The sequence below is a fragment of the Parambassis ranga genome, chromosome 16, assembly GCF_900634625.1.
Source record: "Parambassis ranga chromosome 16, fParRan2.1, whole genome shotgun sequence".
Classification (NCBI taxonomy): Eukaryota; Metazoa; Chordata; class Actinopteri; family Ambassidae; genus Parambassis; species Parambassis ranga.
Window position 1 is genome coordinate 20232073 of NC_041036.1, and position 27240 is coordinate 20259312.

General features: G+C 41.7%; 1 protein-coding gene across 3 annotated transcripts in view; it reads left to right on the top strand.

The window, feature by feature from the left end:
- sema6cb (semaphorin 6Cb) overlaps positions 1-27240 on the top strand; it is a 132009-nt gene that overhangs the window by 84855 nt on the left and 19914 nt on the right. For all 3 annotated transcript variants that reach the window (XM_028424685.1, XM_028424686.1, XM_028424687.1), the window contains exons 8-18: positions 1375-1431; positions 1821-1922; positions 8325-8415; positions 9563-9685; positions 10607-10695; positions 10898-11115; positions 11899-12030; positions 12283-12438; positions 15148-15324; positions 15772-15909; positions 21242-21319. In XM_028424685.1, coding sequence (XP_028280486.1) covers positions 1375-1431; positions 1821-1922; positions 8325-8415; positions 9563-9685; positions 10607-10695; positions 10898-11115; positions 11899-12030; positions 12283-12438; positions 15148-15324; positions 15772-15909; positions 21242-21319 — 1361 coding nt within the window. The remainder of the gene's footprint in view (positions 1-1374; positions 1432-1820; positions 1923-8324; positions 8416-9562; positions 9686-10606; positions 10696-10897; positions 11116-11898; positions 12031-12282; positions 12439-15147; positions 15325-15771; positions 15910-21241; positions 21320-27240) is intronic.

Below are 27240 nucleotides of genomic sequence, written 5' to 3' on the forward strand. Positions count from 1 at the left end.
AGACAAATAAAGAATAATAGAAGCCTTGTTCTTTTATTCTTCATTGTATTCATCAGAAATGAAAGCAGGAAGCCCTTCCATGCTTAAGATGAATGTCTCATTCATCCAGAGCGCTCCCTGTTTTTCCCTTTCTCTTCTCTGGTAGTTAATTCAGCCATTCTGATTTGACTCCTGGTCTGGAAGCTATAAGACAAATAACAAATAAATAGTTTTGTAGGGGCTTTAGAGGGGATGCTCCTACACTTTTGCTGACAATATTATGTTATATATGTACATGTGATGGGAGAGATAATATAAAGCATTTTGATAGGAGACACGCTGTCTAATTCAATGCTTCTAAACAAACTATGCAAATACTTGTCTTAATTTGATCTGTATATTTAAATGATAGTTCTGCTTGGAAGAAAGCAAACACAGATCATAGGAGGGTTATTAATTCTTAGAAAAACAATAACAGCCTGCACAACTTAAAGTGAGGCTGGCTCCAAAGGCAAGTCAGTCTCATGTTAAAATATCCAGCTTTTCAATATTCTTACAGCCTTCCCTACATTCCCTACACCTATATATTGATATTTATTTAATATAACATATTTTAATTCATGCATAATTAAGAGAGTGGTGGTGGTGACAGACAGATGCATCATTATATTATGCATCATTATAGTGGATGCAAAAATGCATTCCACTCCATATTGCAATAGACTGTCTGAGTAAGTCACTAAGGGAGGCGTCATTCTTCTGTGACACTGTTGGGAGACCTGAAAAGTACCTGTAGTGTAATAGGAGTGTATATAACTTCCACAATTCCCAGCGGTGTCGATGCTCTGAAAAGATTTGGTCCATAAATTACCCGACAAGGGATAGGAAGGGGCACATTAATCCCTCAGTTGGTAGAGCTTGTTAACTTGCTGATGATACATGTATACAACCAAATGTGTGCTGTAGTGTGTGCAGAATAAGGCCAAGGCATTTGGCCGCTGGGTTAATTGAGGTAAATTGGTGCCTCGTCTGCATAGAAGGTGAATTGTCGCACGCATCCTGTGCGGCCCTTTTTGTTCCTCCTCGTGTTTGCTCTCTCACAGACCCAGACGTATCTGGCAGAGTCATTTTTATTACTGAGGAGCCACACTGTTGTTCCGCCCGCAGATGAGCTCCTCTGCTCGCTGTAGGCATCCCTGATATTTCTTCCGTTTGTTTGTCCCCCACCCCCCCCACCCCCAACCCCACTCCACCCACACACACACAGTTTATTGAAATTAATGAGATTTTCATCACAGCTGTCTTGTAATAGCACTTGAACGGCAGCAACAAAAGCTTGTATGTTATGAAACAGCTTGTCTTTGGGCTGACAGTTGGCTCTCTGTTCATTTTCAGAAACTGACTTGGAAGACGAAGGATGTGGAGAAGTGCACAGTGAGAGGGAAAAACAGCGTGAGTATTATCTTCCAGACACACAGTACGCATCCTCATCTCTCTCAGCCTTTTGCTCCTGGTTTTTACTCCTTCCGCTCCCTGCCCTGGTTTCCTGCACAAGGACGTTTTGTAACAAGGTGCAGGTAGCTTATCAGAATCAGCACCACAGCCATAAGGACACACTGGGGTTTTTGGCATCACATTTTCCTCTCCAGAGCTGCAGTGAAACCACAAAAATCAGCCTGGGGATTACGATAATGACTGTAAAACAGAGAAAAGTGTGTCTGTGTGTGTGTGGAGGGGGGGGGGCTTGCCTACCAGCTGCAAGTCCTGCTTTGATTGTACCGGTGACATGCCAGGAGCCAACATGGACCTGATGCCTGATGGTGTTTTTTTTTTCCTCACAGGATGAATGTTACAACTACATCAAAGTGCTAGTGCCACGCAATGATGAGACGCTGTTCGCCTGCGGCACCAATGCCTTCAACCCCACCTGTCGCAACTACAAGGTAAGATACTGTACTGCTGTGTGCTGACTCCTGGCCTCAATTACAGATAAAAGATCATATTACAGCTGTTATGAGTTTGGGTTTGTGTCCTTGTGCACGGTGTCAGTTGCCTTCTGTTTTGTTAATGGAAATGACAAACTGCAAAGTCTGTCATTGCTACAGATATCATGTCATAAACACAGGTCACATGGGCAGAACCCGTGGTTTACACAGTCACATGCATTCACCCATAAGTCCCAAAGTATAATATAAATATACATATTCTGTCTATCTGGGTCTAATATATCAATACAGGGTGATTATTAATTTATTTTATACATTTTCTTTTCCCTTTTATCCTATGCTAATTTTTTGATGTTTTTAATACTTTGTCAGTCAGTACTTCAATATTGTAACACTGTACCCTGCAATAAGCTGCCAATCTGTCCAGGGTGTATCCCACCTCCCTCCCATTGACAGCTGCCATGGGCTCCACAACCCTGTACAGGATAAAACTAGGTTAAGAGAATGAATGGAACACTGTGAATGTACAGTGGTGTGAAAAAGGGTTTACCCCGTTTCTTAGTTTGTTGTGTGTTTGTCACACATAAATGTTTCAGATCGTCAAACACATTTTAATATTAGACAAGTAAACACAAAATGCAGTTTTTAAATAAAGGTATTTATTAGGATATATGCACATACTGACAGCTCCTCCTCTCCATGTGCAATGCCTGACACCTACAGACTATTGGGAAAACCCAAAACAGCAAACTCTAAATGTTTGCTGCTTTCATCCATATGAGTATTAAGAAATATTATCTAATTATAGTTTTTATGTTATTAATGTTTTAATATTATACTATTTATATCAACCTTTATTTTATACAAGAACAAGTTGACATATTGGCTGAGGTTAGTCTTGAGTTTATATTGTGAAATAAAATCCTTGAATGACACAGAATCTAAAGATTAGAACTAAAATAGGCACAAAGTGTCGGTACACGGTATCGGTGAGTACTCAAGTGTGAGCACCCGTACTCAGTCTGAAAAAAGTGCTAGCAAACATCCCTGGTGTTTATTTTAAAGAGGAAAAAAATCTCAAATCTCCATGGCCCTGTGTGAAAAAGTGATTGCCCCGTCAACCTAATGGGCCACACAACTGCAATCAAGCATTTGCAATAACTGACAATGAGTCTTTTACAGCACTGTGGAGGAATTGTGAGGAGGAATTCAGAGTATTTTCTCAAAAGTCTTGAGAATTATCAAGATGCTTTCTGGCGAAACTGAGTAGAACCTTTATGTTCCTTTTGCTCAGCAGTCGTTTGTGTCTTGGAGCTCTGCCTTAAGGCCATTTTTGCCCATTCTCTTTTTGATGGTGGAGTCATGAACACTGACCTTAACTGAGGTAAGTGAGGGCCGCAGGAAAGAAATCACAAAGGGGGCAAACACTTTTTCACACCACTGTGTATGTGATTTACACAGTGGTGCTACGTAAGGTAGGCTGAACCCTGGAGTTACACAGTGATGTGTTATGAGGCATGTTAATCTGCAGTGCTGAACACAACAAGGTAGCTAGCTGGCTAGACTAGCATTTATATGTGCCTTTAAGACAATCTAAACTCTAACCCTGTTTTTTAACATCTTACTTTAACTAGTAGTTTTTTCATGCTTAACTTAAATACAGTTTCAGTGTCAGGAGTGATTCATGCAGGGATTTTTGCAGTAATATAAATAACAGTACTTTATCATTACATAAAATATTTGGTCAGTTTGTAAAACGAAGGTCAGAAAACACATATGGAATACCTACAGTGAGTCAACATACAGCTCTATCTGTGCCTGTCAGCCAGAGCTTGAACAGTAATGGTACCACCACTTAGAAAAATGCATCAACTGTGAAAAAACACCCACTAACACTGCCCCAAAGAGAGGTCATACCAGGTTGAATACAGCATTTGTCAGCTATAAAAGAAGTTTGGCAGTCAGCACTTCAGTTTGTGTGTTTTTTTTTTAACTGAGGATGACAATGATGATGATACAACAAACAGCTGTGAGCTGAAACTGCAGGCGCACACATAAAAGGGTCTGGAAAAAATATTAAGTCCATATACAGGCACAGTGTGTGCAGCACGAGGCCAAATGCAGGCAAAAGCCATTTAAATAGGAGGAACAGTTGTCGCATGTTGACGTCAGATGTGATCTCCTGAAGGAGACATTAAACAGACGTCCAAATAATCAGATACTAGCGCACAATACACCCAGAGAACACGCTGTGTTTGTGTTCTACAAGGCCAGGTGACTTCAATCGCTTAATGTTGGTGGAATAATATGTTGGCTCAACAAGACAGAGAGAGAGAGAGAGAGAGAGAGAGAGAGAGGGAGCAATCTGTTGACAGGACCCACATACTGATGATACAACAGTGTCTTTTGAAACGGCAATCTGAGGGAGAAAGTAGGGAGTGCAAGTACATCATGGTTAGTATAGTTTAAGGACAAAGGGAGGGTAAAGCTCCCACAGTTGGAGGTCTGTCAGATGAAATCTTACATTGGAGGCTCAGAGGTGACATCACAGCTTTGGACTGTGATTCACAGACGGCCATTAGTGCGGGAGGGAGTAGAAATCCTGCAGCACAGACTGTAAATCCAACAGTGTGGGGGAGTCTGTAGTCCAAAGGGAGCCTCTATAACTCCAGACTTTCCTCTTCTTCTTTTTTTCTCTCCAGTGTGCTCACCTATAAACTAAAAGTGGTCTATATTAAGAAGTCAGAACAGGAGAGGACCTGTGATGCTTCTGTGGTTTCCTGTAAAGTGGCCAGAAAAAATTAGAATTGAATGTTTTCCCAGAAAATGAATGGTACTATGCACAGTAACCTTAAAATGAAGGTAGTGTCTATTCTTGTCAGCTGCTACCTGCTAGCTCTGTCTTGAGCATGTTGGCAGCCTAGTGTAGGTTGGAGCCTGTGCCAGCATCGTTTCCAGTATGTGGCTGGACAAAGACAAGACAAATCGAAAACAAGTCCTTCAAGGTGAGAGTGAATCATTAGTCTAAAACTTGGAGGCCGTAGCGTTCGTCTGTAGCAGCAATTTCTTTCTGTTTTGTTTATGAATGCCTCTCTTATAAAGCCCAACACCCCCTCATACATCTACACAAATATCTCACATTCATTGTGACTAGACTGTTAGATTGTCTGTCAATGCATTTCTTCTCTAAACAGTTTACCCGTTCATACAGAATCTTATGAGCGACTCTCTTCTCCCTTCTTTGTAAAAATGTTGTCATGATCGGTTGACAGTTAGCAAATGTTCCTGCCTTGATAGTACAAGGAAACCTTTATCTCCATATTGTCTTTATGTATCAGTCGGGGGGGTCATCTTTGTGTTTCTAACAACAAGGTGCACTGATGTATGTCACCATTTCATTATTGTATGTTACCATTATGGAACAACTAATGAATAGACATTTAGTGTCCCCTTAATGAAAAAAGGGTCACTGTATGCTGTAAACACCAGAGATGGAATAAAAGCCTGTAACATGATTGGCAGCCCTGCTCTGTGAGATGTGCACTAATAGTTATCCGTGCCTATCTTTAGTACACACATAGAGCAATTTTTCCTCCCTGCAGAGAGGTGGGTGTGCAACATATACATGAATATACACTTCAGTGCTCTTCAGGTAGAGATATTATGTAAAGCCCAATTGTTGGCAGTGGCAGGGAGATGAATCACAGTCAAAGGGAATTAATTAAGCGTAAGAGAAAGAAACATATACTGATAGAAATATGTATCTATTTTCAAAACATAGCTATGCAAGAGTACAAGAAAGCCTTAAGAGGCTAGTTAGCAAAGCATGCTGATATTACAGGCTGACATTAGAAGGGATGCTTTGGAATACTTTGATTTCTGTGTAGTTAACATTATATTGTTCCAAATGATAGATTGATGCCCATTAGACTGAGGTACTTTCAGGGTCAAATGTGTCTCCAAAAGGTTCTGCAGAGAAGCTGAAGTAAAATGTTTTATGAACTGTGTATCAACCCACGTTCAAACCTTATCATCTCCCTGCTGCAGACTCTCTATCGGTATAGAGAGGCTGATTTACAGCTTTACCAAAACACATCCACACATTCTTTTCTCTCTGCAGCCCAGCCCCCTGTCTGTGCCTCGCACCCCTCGTCTCGTTCTCTCGTCTGGAAAAGGAAGAAAAAAACTGTACAAGAGATGACTATCCAGACAGCTGGGGAGGGAGGGAGGAAGTGTAAATCATATCAAGGAATCTGTCTTTGGGACTCCACAAAAAAATCTGTGGAGGACAGTGGGGGATTGAGTCAGAGGCATGTGCGCGTGTGTGTATATATGTGTGTTGGTCAAAAACACAAATGGACGTCCAGCCGTGAACAGGCAGCTTCACCGACCAGGCTGCTGAGACAGCTGGTCTGTAGACAACAGAGAGGCTGTCTTCAACATACATTTACCACACAGCAAAAAACCTCCATGTGTCAAATCCGTCTGTCTTCATCTGCCCACTGTCGTAACGACGCCACAGTCACTGCACAGCTTTGTTGAAGCCTCACTTCTCTCTGATTCCTCAGGTCTGGTTTGTATGTTTAACAAGCTGCCGTGGTGAGAAGATTGCAGAATACTGTTGATTTCTATTCAGATGGAAAACAGAATTTTATTTGAAGAGCACAATCTTCTGATTACTAATTAGAGGCTGTGTTTGTTTTCTGTTTCTGTGGTCACAGTCTGCATGATTGCATTTTTTCTCATCTCAAATCAGTTGACACTAATGCTGTAAACTTTTTCAGTAATGTCCTTGGAATCAACCAAACCTAAATTGAGATACGATCAGTCTGGTCGTGGTGTTTTGGAGGTCAGCTCATAATTGCTAAAAATGCTAATTATGAATAATTTCACACAAATTTCTAACAGGATAAAATAATTGATAGCAATTAATCACTTTGAAATCATTATAATTTGCATGGTCACTTTTATTCGTTTCGATACAAACTATATAGAGGTCCGGGCCTCTTTGGAAATTCCGTCATTGATTTTTTATTTTTTCCACTCTTCTGTGTTTTTCCACTTTCTGTGGTCAAAGCCAAACTGAAAAGCATTAAAAGCACTTAGTCTTTGCCACTTTGTGAACTTCTGTGACATGTTTTTTTGTGAAAAGCTCTTTTCACCAAATATTACCAAAAGTTCCGCTGCGATGCCGTGCAAGAGGGGTGGATATGACAAAAAGCAGAGCCAGCACAGTTCAGTGGTTTCATTACAGCACAGAGTAGAAGTTCCGTCGGAACAATGAGTGAACACTTGAAGCTCCACAGAAGAGATATTTGGGGCAGAGTGGTTGGGTTGGATTGCATCATGTTCAGGGGGGCTGTAGTGGAGAGAAAACGAGAAGCCAGTTTTTTTTTCTTTTTGTCTGTCTGCATCCCTTGGGTCATTTATGCACACTTTAGAAGGCGATATTCTATTGTGCTATTTTGAATTGCTTATTTTCTCCTCCACTGGGTGATCATATTGTCAGATGTACACAGAGCAGCCATTAACCTCAGAACCTGCCACCCACTTGTCCTAGTTTTTATACCCAAAATTGGGTCTGATGGGGGGAAACTTATTCTTCATAAACCCACTGCTCCACAAAAAGGACACATTTACCCCAAATAACTGAAATATAGATATATTTTAAGTTCTTTTTGTTGTTTTTTAATTACCCACTTGCAGACTAGAGGCTAGTTGTGTAACTTTTCTGTTATTGTGTACACCCCACATGCTTTGTCTTTGTATTCCAGGCTTGTCACTCTTTTGGCAGAATAACAATAGAGCAGCAATTACACAAGTGTCATATGAGCCTGGCATAAACCAAGCCAATGTGTTAATGGACTGTTAACATGGTGTATGCGTGTCAGTCACCTTACTGACACAGAGGGCCGCCCTGCAGGCATCCAGCCTTCGCTCTACACACACATATACACACCACTGGATCTCACTTATTGTTGTATTTGAGGTTTACAGCCTTGTTAACAGCAGGTTGGAAAATGGCAGCCTAATATCTGTGGCTGAGAGATAAACTGTCCCCTCTGCTTGTAACAGCAGGACCTCCAGCTTCACACACAGCTTTTATGGGAACGTCCCACATACATTACACCAAATAAAACCAATCTTTATGATGCATGTGTTGCCTTTCATTACCGCGGATTGATTTGGTACGCACCCGTTCAGCTACAGCTCTCACGACATCAGACTGTTCGTGTTTGATTTTGTCATGGAAGCAGCAGCAGCACCAGGCTTGTGGGTTTACGAGTGTAAACAATAACACTGATTTTTATACCTTTTTTTATACAACATTTTCAGCCTTACAGCTCTGTATTTGGCCGTTTGAAGCATTCTTTTGATGTCATCTTCTCTCTGACCTAGATGTTGACACTGGAGCAGGAAGGAGAGGAGGTGGTGGGGCAGGCTCGATGTCCGTTCGAGTCCCGTCAGTCCAATGTCGGCCTGTTTGCGGGTGAGTAGTAGCTGTCCTTTTAAGTGAAACCCCACAAACTGCTGCTTGAATATAAAGTAAAACAAAAAAAATCAATCTGCATACCTGACTGAATACATTTGTTCATTCAAATGAGTGAACATGCCTGTAGAGCATCTGTGATGTGTCACAGCAGTCTTTTAAGATCGGATGGAATTTAATATCGAAGATAAGGATCGTAAGAAGCAAATTGAAAACACAGCAGTCTCAAATAAAAGTCTAGGATTACAAACAAATGTGAATACTAAAGGATCATTAAAAAAATATATTTAACTTCAATGTATGTGAATGGCCTTCATGTAAATAGTATAAAGATGTTATTATATAATATTCTAAAGAGCTTTTGTGTGTACTCAAAAGGCTTTACACTGCTTCACTATTTTACAGAAAACGCACACACACACACCAAACCTCAGGGTGTTATATTGTTCCCAATGTAACTCTTGCCAAGGGACACATTAAACTGCCAACCTTGTGTTAGCTTTACCACCTGAGCAACAACCCGCCTGTGCTGCATTTTATTAGCATATACATCTCAACATGTACGTGGCATAGCTTCTGTTCTATTCAGCATTCCCCAACAAGAAAACGACACATCAGTGTTGTGCTATTCTGGATCAAAGTGGACCAATGGCATGTTTCTGTCGACTACTCTCTTAAAGCCTGACCTGGGTTAGCTTACATGTTCCCCGATTGTCCTGGCCCTGTCTTTTTAGCATATGCTGTGGTTTGATCTGAGAAAGGTTTATGTTTGTATGTGTATGCACATTGCTAGTTTTTCTGGATAGGCATATCCGCCATATGACAGGTTGTGGTTGGATTTGCGCTTTCTTCACTAACCGTAGCCATGAAGCAAGCTGATACACTGTGAGCGCATTGGGGTCAAGTTCAAGGAAGAGAGAAGGGAGAGCCAAAACCTGCACTTTGAAGCTGCCAGGTTTCCACTGACATTTATGCAAAGTTCATGCTGAGTGTATCAAAACTGGCACGTCCTCCTACATCGGTTCTCCTTAGCCTCTTTTTAAAGAGCAATAAAAGTCACCTGTGACCAAAATAGACACTTAAAAGAAGTAGGTTATCTTTGGGAATTGTGATCCCTGACAATGTATCTCAATTATCTCTTTCTCAGGTGGTGATTTCTACTCTGCCACCATGACTGACTTCTTGGCAAGCGATGCAGTGATTTACAGAAGTCTGGGAGAAAGCAGTCCTGTGCTGCGGACAGTCAAGTACGACTCCAAGTGGCTGCGAGGTGAGCGTCCAGCATTTCATATTCACATATTAACATGCAAATGTGTCCGACCAAATGGAACGTTCTTCAACTTTCTCATGTCATTTGGAACAATCCTGAAATGCTCTGAGCTCTGAGGAGAATAAATCTCTTATCAAATCCTGTACAAATTGTTCAGGTAGCAGACGTCTCATTTTTTCACCCACAGTTGCAGATTATATCAGCTGTAATTGATTAACACTAGTTAATTCTGCCTGTTGGCCCTGGTCTGGTTTCAGTAGAAACTGAAGGAAACATCCATGTCCGGCACAACAGTGGCTTTTTGTCAAAAAAAAAACAATCTGATCACATTACATCAGTTTGATTCGTCATATCCATCTGTCCCTTTCTGTCTGTATTCAATTTTATCTCCTTTCAAGACAGTCATGGTGTCTTTCATCCTCTTTCATCATGCTGAGAAGCCAGGTGCAGGCCGCTGCCTCCAGCAGAGCAGAATCAGATTTCTTGTAATAGGAATATTTGCTTATTATCTGCATTTCTGTTGGTTTTATTGATGCCTTTCTTATCTATATTGTATTTTCTACTCTTAATGACTTGCAGGAATTTCAGTAAGCAACTTGTGGAAAGAAAGAAAGGCCACAGCAGGTCACTGTTGTTTGGTCCATAGGAAACAGCAAGCTAAATCTATTGCAGTCCAATACAGTGATGTTATATTTTTAATCATTGCTGATCCAGGACGTCTTTTCAGAGTAAATGTCTGATTGGAAAAACATTTCCATTTTCAACATTTCTCTTGGACCCGTTTTCCACACTGAGCATCTGTGTTGGTAAACTGTTTCCACTCCCATTCTGCTTGTGACGCTTGTAATAATCTACCCTTGCCAGCACGTTTGACAGACGTTTTTTTATTTATTTATTTTTTTCCCTGCTTGCTTCCTTCAGAGCCTCATTTCCTACACGCCATTGAATACGGGAACTACGTGTATTTTTTCTTCAGCGAGATCGCAGTGGAGTACACCACTCTTGGCAAGGTGAGTGGCTCATTTCAGACCAGACACCCAGCAGACTTGTGGCTTGTGGCGTCAACACTTTTGTTTCGGAGTGCACGTCGCTTGACATGCAAACCACATTTCTAGCTGCTGTTCAGTATTCCATATTGGCTCTGTTTGAGTGTCTTGGTTTTTAAATCACTGTTCACATGTCAGGTGTTAGTTACCACTCCTTCTCCCTCAGGTGGTTTTCTCCAGAGTCGCACGTGTCTGTAAGAATGACAATGGGGGCTCCCCAAGGGTTCTGGAACGTTATTGGACATCGTTCCTAAAAGCCAGGCTGAACTGCTCCGTGCCAGGGGATTCCTTCTTCTACTTTGATGTTCTGCAGTCGCTGACCAACGTGCTGCAGATCAACCACCGGCCAGCAGTGCTCGGAGTCTTCACCACACAGGCAAACAGGTATGGGGTGTGTCTGCTCACAACAGCATGGCCATATCGGTCATCTAGCTCTGTGGATAGCACCATATTTGGTGACAATTGCACCATCATTTCTGACAACATATCCACTGACACAATGCAGATTTTTAAAATAAAATGTCTGTCATTGTTTTTTTTTTCATCATTTCTAAAACATACTGATGCACGTGTTATGTTGGAAGTCCTCTGAAATTGGCCATTGCAATACTGCTAACACTTACAGTATTACCTCTCAGGCCTCATTGAACTAACCCATCCAATCCAAACATTCTGGTCATGTGGCAACATCCAGGCTGAGAAATGGGGTCTAATGTAGAAGTGTTAACAATTGCAGTTCACTCCACAGCCTGTGGGGGCTGGCTCTGAGTGAGTCAATCCCAATAGACTCTAATGTTAAAATGTCAAACTTTACAGAAGAAATAAACATGTTTACAGCCTAGTACACAAAAACAGTTTCAGCTTCTGTTGATCAGTTATCCTTATGTGACAGCCGTACAGTGGGTGATTTTGTTTTTTTACAGCAGATGATGTCATTTTCCAGGCAGATGTTATAATTGAGCGTTAGAGTGTAATACTGAATGACAGTTTGGTGATGTAGGCCTTTTTACATCACATGGAATAAGCAAAGTCCTATTTCTGCGTGCTTGTGACAACACAAGTGACTTGTTCCTTAATAAAAAGGTAGAGGATGTGACATGCGTAGTAAATTCCAGACCCTTATTCCGCTCTCAGTGATGTCTTTTTCCTTCGTGCCCCCTTTAACAGCATCACCGGCTCAGCAGTCTGTGCGTTCTACATGGATGACATAGAGAAGGCCTTCAGTGGCAAATTCAAAGAGCAGAGGAACAGTGAGGCAGTGTGGACACCTGTTCCAGAGGAGCAAGTACCAAAACCGAGGTGAGAGACACGTCTTTAAATAGCAAACTGTCAGTTTCCAAGAACCTGTTTTTCTGCCTCTGACACGAGAGTTTTTTCAGCTGCTGCTCTTATTGTTTTGCACAGACATCTCTGAACACACAAAAAAAAACAAAAAACAGTCAGACCAGACACCTGTTTCTCCCGCCTGCTTGTCCCCAAAATAAACAGCTGCCAGTGATTTTTACAACCGGAGCCAGATTTATTCTTTGTGTGTGTTTTTTTTCTGTGCAGGCCTGGATGCTGCGCTGGTGAGGGCTCAGCCGCCGCTTACAAGTCATCCACCACCTTTCCTGACGAGACTCTGACTTTCATCAAGTCGTATCCTCTCATGGACGAGTCCGTCCCCTCGGTCAACGACAGACCCTACTTCACTCGCACCACCAGCAGGTAAACAAATTAATAACCACACTATGTGTTAAACATATCAGTGGCAAGTGCATCTCTGTCACCTCTTTAACATAAGCTGTCTGCTACAGATCTGTGAAAGCTGGCAAGCATTTACTAAACTAAAAGAAAGTATTGGCAAACTGTTTCTGTACAATATGAGCTGTCGTCTAAGCTAAAACACATGTATAACATTCTGTACGCTAACCAGGAGCGCACAACTTGCAGCCTGACAATGTGTCATTGTAAAGTGAATGTCAAGCAAGCAGGCCTTACCTCACTATCTTGAGGTTATTGAGCTTTACATCAAAAGTGTATTAGGGATTAAATCATTTTTATAATCAGTGTCCTTTAATAATAAAACAATAGGGTTTTTAAGTAAATGTTCACAAACAATTTTCTTGCACCTATTTTTAGTCTTTTGTTTTGTCAATCTAAAATCAATTCATACAAAGACATAGGTAACAAGCAAGGACAAATGTCATAAAAAATGATTTAAACCACTGAAAGTCAAATTTGTCAACACATAGATGTGGAGGGGATGTGATTAGAAAACAATCTGCCAGGAAGTCTTAATGAATGTTTGTTTCCTCTCTCAGTTTCAAACCACAACATTTTGCAACTTCAATACCTCATGGTAATGGTAATGATGTGTTTGGATTCAGCTTTTCTAAATGTAGCTGATGTAAGCCAAGTTCTACATTAAAAATAGTCATAACAAAAAGCTCTGTACACACTTTGGCAAAAGTTTTACAAACATAACCAGTAATTGGTGTGATGCTGCTAGTCCTGGCTGGAAAATGACAAGATAGTGTTTTATTATAGGTTAGTGGGCATTTATATTTTTTTTGTTTTTTTTCTACGGCAGCGTAATGTAGAAGTGTTTTCAGACTCATGGCTGTGATTGGTATTGATGCGTTAGCTCAGGTGGAACACTAAACCTTGTCCCTCATTAAAACCCATCGGATTCATTCTCTGGTCGATCACAAGCCACATCAGAGACGAGGCTCACCGGGAAGGGGATCTTCCTCCAGTTGCTGACCTGACCTGCACACACACTCCACTGCAGCCCATCAGAGGGAGGAAGTTACTACAGTGTGTGTGTATGTTGTGACATTTGAGAATCCACTGATATCAGATGATGATTGGGTGAACGGAGAAGTGGCGATAAGTGTCACAAGTGTTTCAGGCAGTACCACATAAACCTCAGACATGGATGTACACACACAGCAGATACACATCGGAGAGTTACACGCACACACAGGCAGAGAGTATACAGGAGGCTCCTCCATGCCTCCTGAAGCAGAGCCAGGCTGACAGCCAGCCAGACACTGCAGTGGCTCCACACTGGGGAAACATGCACCGCTTCACATCTGGTGCCAAAAACATCACATCTGCCTTGTCACTCCCTGGAGACGCGCTAGATAAATGAAATCTAACCAAAAGCGCATTACGCAGCAGTGCCGAGTCATTGCAGGGATGTGCCAGTCAAGGCCATGCGGGTAAATACACCAGTCTGTGTGAGACCATCTGGGAGGGACCGAGGGAGAGGAGAGGGCACAGGAGCCGCAGCGGGTGTCCTTTATAGAAGAATCTAGAAGGAATGTGATGCCAAAAAAATGATTAGACAAAGTGTGTTTGTTCAAATCCCTGGGCCAGAGGGGGACAATGGAGGCAGAGAAAATGAATGAGTCAAGCCTATCCCTCTCCCAACAGCCACTGGACTCAAGGTGCCCTTCAGCTCAGCGTTTAATCCTCCACTGCTCCAATGGAGCCAGCAGAAGACGGCTGTGGTGATACTGGGCTGCTCCCATGTGCCAGTGGATGAATATGAAGCAGGGTGGTGCTCTAAATAAAGTCATTTCGGACTTCAAAATGAATGCGGACAGAAAATAGGGACTCAAAAAGAGACAGCAGTGTGTTGAGGAAAGAAGGACGGATCGATTGAATGGCTGTGGGTGGACGGATAGAGGGATAGATGAGCTAACAGGATGAAGGTATTAAAGGATGTAGGCGATGAAGGGAGGAAATGGTGGGCTGGTAGATGAAGTGACTGATCACACACTGATGCTTTACACAATAAGCTCAGCACTTGCCCACTGTTTGTTTTGTTTACCGTCGACTTTTGCAGAAACAAAACAACAATGCTAAGATGCTAACACACCCACCCAAGTTCTGCGAAACCCTGGATAGTTCGATTGTCTTAGGTTTCGTGACACATAAGCCTAGCATGAGAAATTTGTGGTCATACCTTTTGCACCACAGTCCAGTCTGTCCTCAATATGGGAAACAAATGGTGTCTTTCATTAGCTCTGAATTCAGTTCCCGGACGTGCATGTAGCATTCAAGCCTGTGCTACTATTGTTTCTAGTCAGTGGTTGCAGTTAAGCTAATAAAGAAAATCTGAGAGATTTCATCATCTGAGTGTTCTCCAAGCTATCGGTCCTGTTCTTCACTGTCACTATTATTGATGTCTGGCCCCTCTGAATCAGCCCACATAACTCCCCCACAGTGTGACGGCTACACTCAGGTGTAACGGTGACTGACCCTAACCATCCCATTTGGTATCACATGGTATGGTTAGTTCCTCCTAACTCACAACAGAAAATGACAAGAGAGCTGCAGTTTAGATGATCTTCGCTCAGTGAACCTGCTGATTATAAATTAGCGCTTGCACTGTGTAATAGTTGTCTTTCCTTATTCATCCTCCAGGTTCAAGTTGACCCAGATAGCGGTGGACACCTCAGCAGGCCCGTACAAGAACTACACAGTGGTGTTCCTGGGCTCAGAGAACGGCCATGTGCTGAAGATCCTGGCCAGCACAGAGGGTGCCAACGCATCGTTCAACACCCAGCTCCTGGAAGATATCGATGTCTACAACCCGAACAAGTTAGACGATCTTTCTCCCATGTCATTTACCTCATTTCTGTTTAAGTACTTCGTGTCATTCTGTAATTGTGTCGATTTGTTGTGTCTTTTGTTTAGACACTCTCATTTGGTTTCTTTATTCTTTACTTAGTATTTTCTTTGCTCTTTTGCCTTTTCTCCTCTTCTCCTTGTTCTGCCTTGATCTGTCCTGCCCACACACTCTTTGGTCTATTGTAGCACTTTGCATCACCCTGTACAGCTAGAGGGGTTGCTTTTTCATCTGTGTCTTCTTTTGTTTTGTGACTGCACAGCTTGAAAAGTCTATCTACATGGAATTCATTTCACAGACGGCTTTCTGTATAATTTTCAGACTGTGCTAGGCCTCTGCTGTGCTGGTTTAAAAAAACAAAAATTAAACTAAATCGAAAATGTCTGATCATGACAGTTGGTGCTTTCCTGTGTTCATAGATGCAACGTGCGTGGGGACGACAGGAGGGTGCTGGGCTTGGAGTTGGACCGGGATCATCACGCTTTGTTTGTGGCGTTCTCCAGCTGTGTGATCCGTGTGCCGCTCAGCCGCTGCTCTGACTACAGTAACTGCAAGAAGTGAGTGACCTGTAGAGTATAAATTACCACCATCACTGCAAGGGGTTGTACAGTAAACCCATGTAATTGTATCCTCTGTGCACCCTGGGAAAATAAATAAATAATTCTAATCTACAAGCCTTTGTTCTAGGCTGTGCAAATAATTCAGATAATTAAGTCCTTAAGAGTGCAATTATGAAGACGGGATTGCTTTTTGTTCAGGTTAATTACAAGAAATCAGTGATATAAGTAAAGGAAGAGTCCAAGTCAGGACCCAAGCTGACACTAAATGGTACATACAGTACCTCGTCACATGTAACAATCATTCATGACTGAATGATCAGCATACAAAAGGTAACTTGTGCTTCTGAGGTTTCTCCTCCACTTGTGCCATGGATAAAACAGCCCTGAGACTGCCAGGTAGAGCAAGTTTCCTGTGCTGCTACCATTTTAAGAAATGTTGCTGTTATAGGCTTTTGGACACGAACCTGAGAGCAGACGCTCTGCTATTATCTGCATGATTCTTGGAGTCGGTTGGGAAATAGTTTCCCCAAAAGCACTCTGAAATGATGCGTGGTGTTGGCAGGTTAGAGAGCGTAAACAGCAGGAGAGTACAGTGTGGCTTCCACTTATGAAATACTGCGGTTAAAAGTTGAACATTTTTATAAGCTGATGGTCCTCAGATTTCTGACTGACCTCCATGTTTGTAGTGTGTAGTTGACCCTGTGCTATTACAAAGCTATAATAAGGAGCGTTTCTGGTAAGTAAATTCTTACGGGTTCCAAAGTTCATCTGTTTATTCTGCAGTTTTTGTGTTATTACATTTATTTATATTCTGAAAACACATTTCTTTCAAGCTTGTTGACAGATCTGATGTTTGTCAGCTGCTCTTTCTGTCCCTGTATAGGGATACTCCAGTAGAAGCGTCTATTGCATACTTCATGTATATCATCATTTATTTGTTCAGTTTCTCGCTATAAATTCTTTAAATGTAACAAAATAAAAGCTCTTAGAACACGTTTACAAGTTGAGCTCAGCAGAGCCTTGAAGCGTCTCTTTGTCTGCAGCCGTGTGTTTTGTCAGATGAAGCTTCAGCCTCAGCTAATGTACTTGTTCCCCCGCTTCGTGTTCTATTTTTGGGGCTGTAGGAATGTTGCCCCCGTTGTAACTCCCCCCCCCTCCTCTTCTCAGTCAGAGAAAGGATTTCTCCTCAGCCCCCCTAAGGGACCATATACCCCCATAGCATGCTAACCCCTCATTGCAAAGGCCTGGAGAAGCTCTCAACATCGTTTAGTCATAAATTGGATCCAGCTGATTGGCTAGGAGCCAGCGATGGTGGCCACTCTTTTTTTTCTTTCTTTCTGAAGCATGAGGAGAGAAAAAGAAATGGGAAGAAAATGGATAGGACCCATCTAACTTAAACTCAGGGCCGGCTACATCCCCAGATCCTTTTTAGAGACTAGAGCTACAGCACACCTCATCCTGGGATTAGGGGCCCCGTAAGCCGCATCAGCACTGGCCAGGAGGTCAGGTTTCAGCTGCCATATCCTCCTTTACCACACCAATGAATCTGTCTCTCTCCAGATGAGATTTACTCCATCCCTCTCCCCTCCTCTCCCTCTCTCTCACTCTCTCAGCTTATTTGTGTCTCTCTCTTTCTCTCTCTCTAGCCTGCACCATCCGGTTTGTTTTTTTTTTTCACTCGAGGGCCTCCTGCCAATATTAGGTTTCAGAAAAACTCGTTTTTTTTTTTTTTACAGCAGCTAGGAACTGTATGAAATGGGAATTTTAATAAAAAATACAATAAAGGGTTGGAAAAGGCCCCAAACCCTAAAAATCTTTAGATCCAGAGATTTTCAGCTCTGACAGATATTTATGTGACCTGAATCATATTCCTCATACTTACTGTGCCTCTGCACTTGGATAAATAAATGTCTAGTATTTTAACTGTCACCTACACAGGACTGGTCATACAGTGGAAATTCTAGGCTGTGGATTTGTCAAACAGTACCTACAGCCTGAGCTTATCACATACAGACATTTGATCCTGCTCCATGACAACACACAGGATCCCCTGTCTGTTTTCAACGTGTATGTAGTCCTTAAATTGTCAAATACTGTGACAACAGAGACAATAGTTTAATGGTACAAGCTGAATTATGTTGGATTTGTTTAACCTGAACTGAGCAAATTAACAAATCTGTGCCCAACATTGTACATGTTAGAGAGCCAGAGAGAAACTACATGAGTGCTGCTGTTTGTCCAGAACAGTCAAAGGTGGTCATGAATTGATGCGATGGCTTGCAAGTGACAATGTGATGACCCAAATCAACCGGGCATGAGCGGTCCGACTGTTCGAAAAAGGTTTAAATCTGATCGCCACTGGACGTATGTGTTACTACTATCAGAGTAACACATCCATTTTTCAATTCAGTCAGAAAAGTCAGTTACTTACATCTGACACCACTATGGTCGACATACAGTTAGATTAGCACCTCCACTTCTACTGCCTGGAGATGTTTGTTTGTTTGTTTGTTTTTTTAACTCTGAGTGGATCAGAGTCATATTTCCTCACATTCATTTCAACATGTGTCCACAGAGTCAGACAGAGGCGCAACCAAAATGGAAAAACACTTAAAAATTCATCACACAGTCGGCACAAAAGGTCAAATTAGTGGCAGGAAATTTCTGTGTTATTATTACTCCCATTCATTTTCATTTGCAGCTTTACCGAGCTGTTGTCGGTCTGTCTGAGCGTCTCTCTGCAACAATACTATTAGTTTTTCACGAGTAAGAATGACTGCTACTAATTTGTACCTGAGAGACGGTTCTGACATCACAGTCACCTACAATAATATCACATAGTGAACAATAGTTGTATGAGCATTTTGCCTCGGGTAGAGGTATAAAATGTTAAAGATGTTGAATAGTTGCTCAGCTGAAAATGTTTCCAGTAAGTCAGTATTGTGTTATTCTCCGGATGTTGGCAACATGACAGCTGGAAGTTATGAGCGTCAGCCTCGGAGGCCCTCGGCAGCTAATGGATGTTCCGTACGCGTCGTGACTGCAGGCAAACATGCACACCTCTATGTTCATCATGGCATGACAGGGAGAAGTCTGAGGTTTTAAAGAGTGGCCAGGGACACACACATACACACAAACTCATGAAAGTGCTTTTATCACAACAACTTTAGAACAAATGACTTCACTGTGTGTCTGCTACTGCTGGACGAGACTTTTCACAGTGCTTCAGTGCAGAGGTTCACTCCTGTCATGTAACTGTGGGTGACGGAGAGAGAGAGAGACAGAGGAGCATAATACCTTATGGCTAGTGTATGAATAATTTATTAAAACAGCACTATGCAGTGCCACATATTGGCAGTCGCACACGGGTGTGAGTGTCATTTCAGGTTCTCCATACACAGTCTGCTGTGATAAAAAAGAAAGATAACACGTTATTTCAAAAGTGTTTCTGCTGATAAAAAACAAAGTTTGTTTTTGACTCTGAAGTGTACGCTTCCTGTGCACGTTGTGGTGTTTCTAACCTTCCCCACTTTTAATGAATGCAAGAAACATTGTGCAAAAACTTTTACACAATGAATTATTGAAGAATTAGGAACAAAATGCAGTTGGACATGTTTGTAGTTGCTGCTTTTTCAAGCACCATCAATTTTCACTAACCGGAAGGTTTGTGTGCATGTTAAATATTGTTCATATATTTTCTTAAATATACGTTAATGCTAGAATTTCCATTAGCTCGGGCTTATAGCTAGTTAGTGTTGTGGTGTTGCATGCGTGTGCAGGTTTTGTTCAGCTAAGGCGGGGTAAACCCTAGACAGGATACACTCACACCTACAGCCAATTAAGAGCCCCCATTTAACCCACACAGGCACGTGGAGAAGTCCACACAGAAAAGCCCCCGACAGGTCCACAGAACCATAATGCTGCTCTAACAGAAATCAGTGCGTGAACAGAGGTGTAACTAGAGAAGAGATGTTGGGGCTGCAATGTGTACTACAGCGTATGTAGATAGTTCCACCTAGCACCACAAAAGACTGCTTGCTTTCAAAGGCAGTGTTGTACTCAGAAGGTTTGTTATTTTCATTTGTCTGAACAAGTTACTTATCTCTGTGTTATTATCGCCTGGTGAGTGTTTTTGCTGCTGTTTCTGGGTATACATGTAGTGATGCTTATTTGGCAGCTGCAGGTGAAGCAGGTGGCGTTTTTAACTCACCGATATGCTCTCAGTGGGAGTTCTCCATTATTTTTACAGACTGGGTGATGAAGATGAATTCCACTGCGCGCACAGTTTACGTTGCCATAAACAACTTTAAACCAGGTCACAGGTTACTGTGTAAAACTCCCTTAAAGACTGTGGATTGACATGATGCTCAATCCTTTGTCACCAGAGGCCATCTGAAGGTGATTTTCTATGCTAATTTTCAGCACAAGAAACAAGAAACATCCCTTAAGAGTGACTGTAGGTAGCAAGGAAGTATTATTGTTATTCTTTGGCTGCTGTTTACTCCTGCTCATTATGTTGGTGCTGCTGGGTGAATATCACAGTGTCAGTTTTGCAGCTGTGAAAAAATATTTTGCAGTTGCACGGTGGCAAAATCAAGGCCACAAAATGTGACAGTGGAAGAGTTTAATCAACAAAACTGAGGAGAAGAAGCCTGAATGTTGAGATTTTGCTTGGATTTTATGCTGTAGGAAATGTGTGACTAATGGCTATTGATCGTAGTTAATGCTTACTGCTTTACAGAGAGGAAATAAACAGGTCCAAGTCCACTCATCGTGTTATTCACTAATCACAAAGCTGGCATACAGCACAGTAAAGAGGATCAGGTGATGGACCTGTCTGCTGACTGCTGACATGAGACAGAGGGCTAAAGAGTGGACTCTTCTCTCAAAAGAAGGTCACTGATGATGGCCTGAATAAACTGCACTCATGCTGCCTTGTGAAATGCTCACTTCAGAACTGTAAACATTTATTCATGCTTCATTTTTTTACAGTTGCATCAATCATCATTTGAAATTTCTAAAAGTGCAAAAATTATTATTTACATATTCATAGAAGATGCAATAACGCTGGGACACACAACTTTTGTAGAAGTTACAAAATAATAACCCTTACTTTCAGTAACATAGTAAAATCCCTCCTGTTGGTGTTTGCTTTACATTTCTTGGTACATAGATATATTTACAGTATATGGAGCTTGTGTTATGACAATTGAGGAAAGTGATGAGTGTTCTGCTGGTGGCAGGTTGAGCTCAGTGTTCTGCATGCATGCTGTTCTCCATGGTTCCATCCATCACTAATCTCTTTGCTGTCTGTCTTTGTGCTATGCAGAAGCTGCTTGTCTTCACGGGACCCTTACTGCATTTGGCTCAAGTCAGGCAGCTGTGCCACAGTCTCGCCTGGAATCAAGTAAGTCGCACGTTGACACACACACACTCAGAAAAAGAGTTCTGCAGTTTGTGGTGGCAGTCTTCTGACAGCCAATGCATTCATTGGGAACAGTGTTTCACACCCAATATTTATCCTGCTCATCTATCAAAATTAAAAACGCCTAGTACTGTACACCAACTGCACCTGCACATTGAAATGAAGTTGGAAATTGTCACTTTCTCTTAAAGCAGTTAAAGCAACGAGGTCAGTGTTGCGTCAGGAATTTTGGCTACACAAATTATTATCTGAAGGTGTCTGGAAGATGACGTGAAATGTTTTTAAGCAAAGTTTGTAGAATATGTTTTCTTGTGGGAAAATAGTAACTGTTTCTGTGTTGGGTTGTGTATTCCTGATGTAAGGTTGGGCATGTTATCATGGAGGTCTATGGTCATTGACCCACTTTTGGGGGTAGCCTCAAGTGGCCACTTGCAGAACTGCAGTATTCAGCACTTCCATATTGACTTTATTTTTTTTTAACATAAGTTATTGTGCTGCTGCTCCACAGTTTTATCCCTTTAATGCCCCAGCAGTAATTTTCTGCTGGTGTGATCCATTGTCTATAATAATGAACCACCAAGCAACAAAAGTGTGCAGATTTGCTTTCTAATCAAACACTGCAGCAGGAGGCTCGGGCTGCTCGTTCTTCTCTAGACAAAGTTGTTCTAATTAGTGCAATCGCATGGTCAGTCTGAAAGCACACGGGTGGGCACAGCTGCATAAAGATTTTATTGACAAACTGTGTGGTACAAAAGAGTCTTAAATGACTGTCTTCAGTTTGTCTTGACCTGTTTGATCTGCAGGGCCAATGTGCTCCTGATAAGCAATATCCAATCTGGAAAAAAACCTTTTTCTTTTTTCCCCTTCATCTTTGTGTCATAAAATCTTAAAAGTGATGTTGAGCTGCACATGTTTCAATCACACAGCAGCGTACTGAAACTGTCTGGCAACATAGGGGAAGAAAAATGGATGGGTGGTTGGATGGACAGATGGATGGATGAATAGGTCGACAGATAGATGGATGCAGTAAAGGGTGGAGGAGGAGGAGGAGGAGGAGGAGGAGTAAGGGCCTTTAAAGGGACCATTTTCTTCTCCCGACAGTCAAGGACTTTGCGCGTCTCTGTGTGCTTGATGCTGCTAAATCACCTCACCGGGTGTTTTTTACCTCTGTGTATATCGGTTGTAAACTGCCTGAGTGTGTGTGGAGTTTGCCGTGGACTGACATCACACTGCATTTACCCCGGTCTCACACAGAGCGAGAGAGAGGGAGAGAGAGAGACTTCCACTAGTGTCTGGCTTCCACTAGATTATTTTGACAGTTGGAAATGTGCAGACCTGGAATTATTGTGCATCTTCTGCTTGGCCACACAGACATATTTCCCTGGCCTTGCACGGACAGGGGCTAATGGGATTTTTTTAATGCATGTTTCCATGTGCCCTCTTTTGAGAGGCAGATATTTTGACTCTTGTTACTCCAGTAGTCCATTTTTTGTTTGTGCTGACATACTGATGTTTTTAAAGTGTTTTTCAGTTTGCGAAAAATATATTTTATGTCAGTGTTGGGAGTCTGGTGACGTTACAGTTGATAGAAAACCAGCGGATTCCACAGAAGAAAAGGTCCAGCAGCAGCCTGGCACTGATAATGTAAACCACACACCCTTCAAAATATCCATTGTCATAGATTGTCATAGTAATAGTGACATAAGGAGAAGCAGCAGAATCCAAACCACAGCTCCTCCAGACCACGCCCACCTCTTCGCCAACGTGACTATCAGTACAAAGTTTGGTAGGCTTATGACTCAGATAAATAAATATATAATTTGAACATATATGTATATATATATATATTTATATATTTCTATGCCAACACCCATTTAAGAAACTTCAGACAGTGACTCCATCATCCGTCCCTGCCTGGTACCTGGCAGCTCTGCATCCTTCTCCTCACTGGACAGCAGTGCAGGACTTAAGATCTTGGTGGCCTCTTTCTCATTCATTTGTCTAATGCTGCGTCGTCTTCTTTATGTTGAGCATCGAGCCGCTCGATAGAAAAATCAGATGATGGGTTTGAAGTCGCTCAGTGGACTCCTGCTGGCAGAACTAGGAACTCTAAGATTAAGAAACCTTTATTAGTCCCACAATGGGGAAATTGCATTTTTGCAACAGCATACAGACAGCAAGGGATAAGTTAAGAAAAGATATATACATTATAAAATAGACTACCAATAAAATATAGAATAGAATCAAAAAACAGTTTACATATTAACAGTTATTGCACAGGTGAGTGGAGGTAGAAGTGGTTTATAAGAAAACTGTACATAGTGCAGAGCTAGAGGTTTTCCTTTGAATATAGAGATTCTCTGATTTATTAATGATGGATATCATCCCAGATATTGGCTCATAGCTCAATTGTGTATCTGAAAAAAAACGATTTGTTCACTTTAATTCTCACTTTTAAATGTCATACTCTTGCTACATGAAAGGTCAGCAGAGCACACAAAATGCAGGTAGAGCTGACTTACTACAAACACATATTGCAACAATATCAGGTGTGCCAAGACAGCTATATGGAGGTATTTGACACATCAACAGCTGCTTGAATATCTGAAAAGGAATCAGATCAGGTATTAGCCAGTAAACAAAGTGCAGGGATTGCAGGCATTTTAGGGGCTGAGAAAGTCAGATCAGGGTATCCCTAATAAATACTTGTGAGAGGCAGCGTTGTTTAGAAATCGGTGAACGTTTTATGTGTTGGAGCTGTTATGTTTCTACACTGTGATACACATTAAAGACACACCAATCTGCGTGTAATGAGCCATAAATGACGGCAAACAAGAAGGAAAAGTTTCAGAAGTAAAGTGAAACTTAATGTTGTGGCTGACATTTGGATAATGGATAGGTGTGTGGGACCATCCTGGCAAGTCCAGTGAGATGTGCCTGTGTGTGTGAGAGAGAGAAGGGAAGTGCCGATGTGGCTTCACACTGGCAAGGCGCATCGAGCCGCTCGCTGGAGTTTGATTTATGAGTCGTGTTTAACGTGTAGGACAGAGCCGCACTGGAAACCAGTGGACCAGAACCAGGGAAAGATCAGCCAAAATATTCTTCCAAACTCAACGACAGAAGCCAGAGAGAGCAGACAAAAACACTGTAGAAACAGCAGGAGAGGGGGGGGCACTGGAAGAAAGAGCAATAGGCATGCAGACCAATGGATTTTAAAAGAGGGAAAAGAAGGACAAAAGGAGAAATAGAAGGAGTGTGAGCACACATGTTTTTCATTTGGATTTTTGTATTCAAGAAAAGAAAATCTGCTCTGGCTGTGAGATCAGATTTTGGACCAGCATTTAGTCATATCCTTTATATATATGTGTGTGTGTGAGTGTGTGTGTATATATATATATCATTGAAAGGCGGTGAGGACTAGCTGGTGAAAAGAGGTGATAAAGGGATGGTGATGGGACATGAGAAGGATGAACTGATGTGAATCAGGCAGCAGCAGAAAGAGCCTGACCAGAGTTTGAGATGAAGGAGCTCAAAAGTCATCTACCTCCTGGGACTCTCTGTCTCTCTCTGTCTCTTTCTGTCTCCTCCCTCACATCACTCTTTTCATGGACTATCAGTCCTTTCCCCCGGTCCTCTCTCATCCAGGGCAGCATAAATTTTAATGACTGATTTGTGGCAGATCCAAAGGATAGGACGAGGGGAGGACTCACAGCCCCTCTTTCTGAGGGATTGTGGTACTGGGCGGCTCCGCTTTATACCGTTTCTGCGTGTTTTCGCTCATACATAATGCATTTGACATAATCACTGTTACTGCCAAAACAAAAGATAGCCAAGGACAGTAGCTGGATGAGGAACCTGGACAGGAGGAGAAGCAGCTGTGCAAAAGGAGGTGGAAACACCTTTAATGATGAGAAAGGCAGAAGTTTTGTTATTGTCTACACTACAAGGAAAACCTTGTACACAACACGCAGCCCATCAGTTCCTAGAAAATGTCAATGTTCAATGTTCGGTCCACACCACCTTTGCTTCACCACAAACACATAGCTTGACAGTTGGCAAGATGGATCTGACAAATCCTGTTAGCATCCAGCTGCTTTTGGTCTTTCTTGCTGATAGTGAGCACAATACAAATCACCACAACTATACTTTAAACGCTCAACGTTTTGGCCGGGGTCAGCTGGCTGTGATGATCCTGACTCCAAATGCTGCTACCACATACTGTGATGATGGCTGCCAGACTGGAATCAACTCTGTCCAACTTTATCTGATCAGCCATGATGCCAAATCATAATTACCACCAGCTGTACAATCATTATGTGTATCTGTAGGAGGAAGAACAGCTGTACTGTGGATGCCACGTGTTTATTTATGTTTTCCAAAGAGCTTTGTATGTCAAAGTTTGACCGGATCAGAGGTTTAAACATTTCCATCAGCGCAGCTTTTGTGTGTTTTGTTGAATAACACATTCGAAACCATGCAGTGCTCCATGTTGTTATTATTTTCAGCTTCAGTTTCATGTCGTTCTTGTGATGCTAATTTGTTGTGCAGATACTCACCTTATGCGAATACATGTGCCATGACTCATTAAAATGAAAGGCTGACCAGCCAAAACTCTAATCTGCTAAAAGAAATCGACATTGTTCCACAAAGTGCAAAGTTCTAAGTTATTATCATTGCCAAGATGTGAGAAATGATCTCACACTCACACACTAGCGCAACAGGTGGAACGACAGTTTGTGTTTTTGCTTCATTTGGCTCCAAGTTCGCAATGCTGTTAATAATGAGATAGCAGCACTGAGCTGCACAGCCTGGACGTGACCCCACACTGAAAAGGTTTGCAGGTAAAAGCTGTTTATTCCAGGAGCTCAGTTTGCGGTAAAGAGTGCCCACATGTCTGTCAATCATTTTGAAATGTGACGGTGACTCATAACCCCACTAGTTAATAGCTCCATTCACAAGATTTGTACTCAAAAATAGTCCCTCTTTACCTTGTAAGGACCGGATCAGTAAGCCGCACTCGCTTACATCACTCAACGTTGTATGCGTGTGCAGATTTTGTCCAGCTAACATGGAGACAGACAGCCGTCTGCAGCTTTAACCTAATATTCATGTAAGCACCCAGAGAAAACTCACAAGGGGAGAAGACATCACAAACATGCACAACACACTTTGCAAATATTATAAACAAATAGAAAATATAAATAAATAGAATAATAAATATAAATAATAAAATAAAATAAATAAACCTAACATTAAATTAAATTAAATTAAATTAAATTAAATTAAATTAAATTAAATTAAATTAAATTAAATTAAATTAAATTAAATTAAATTAAATTAAAAGAGACTTGTCCATTAAATCACGGAAGCAGGAATCTCCAAAGCAAACTGCAGTTTCTATGGTGGCTCTGAAAGTGAATCAATAATCAAGCAACCGTCATCTATCTTAATCAATATTAAGATTAAGATCTACTTTATTAATCCCTGTAGGGTGGGTACAGAAAAATAAAAAGTCGGTCGGGCAGCCCCAAGATGATGATAGCTGGAGCCTCCACTTGAGAGCTGTTTAGAGAGCTATTACATAGCATTTTCCATCATTATATACAGTCTATAAATTAACAGTGTTACTTAAATATCCTTTACAAAACAAAGTGATGAGGAATGACCATTAGGTAACCTTTAGACTTTCAGCTTGGACAGTGGGTTTTAAATAGCATGTCTTCACCAAGGATGACAAAACAAACAATTTAAGGATGCTTAGAACAATCATCTAAACATGTGTCCTCAAGGTTATTCTCCTTCTGTCTTCTCTCTCCTTCCACAAAAACACACTGAGCATCAGCTGCCTGGCTCTTTGATTTGATAATCACCTCCTGTCTTAACGCTGACTCCCCTTCCTCTTC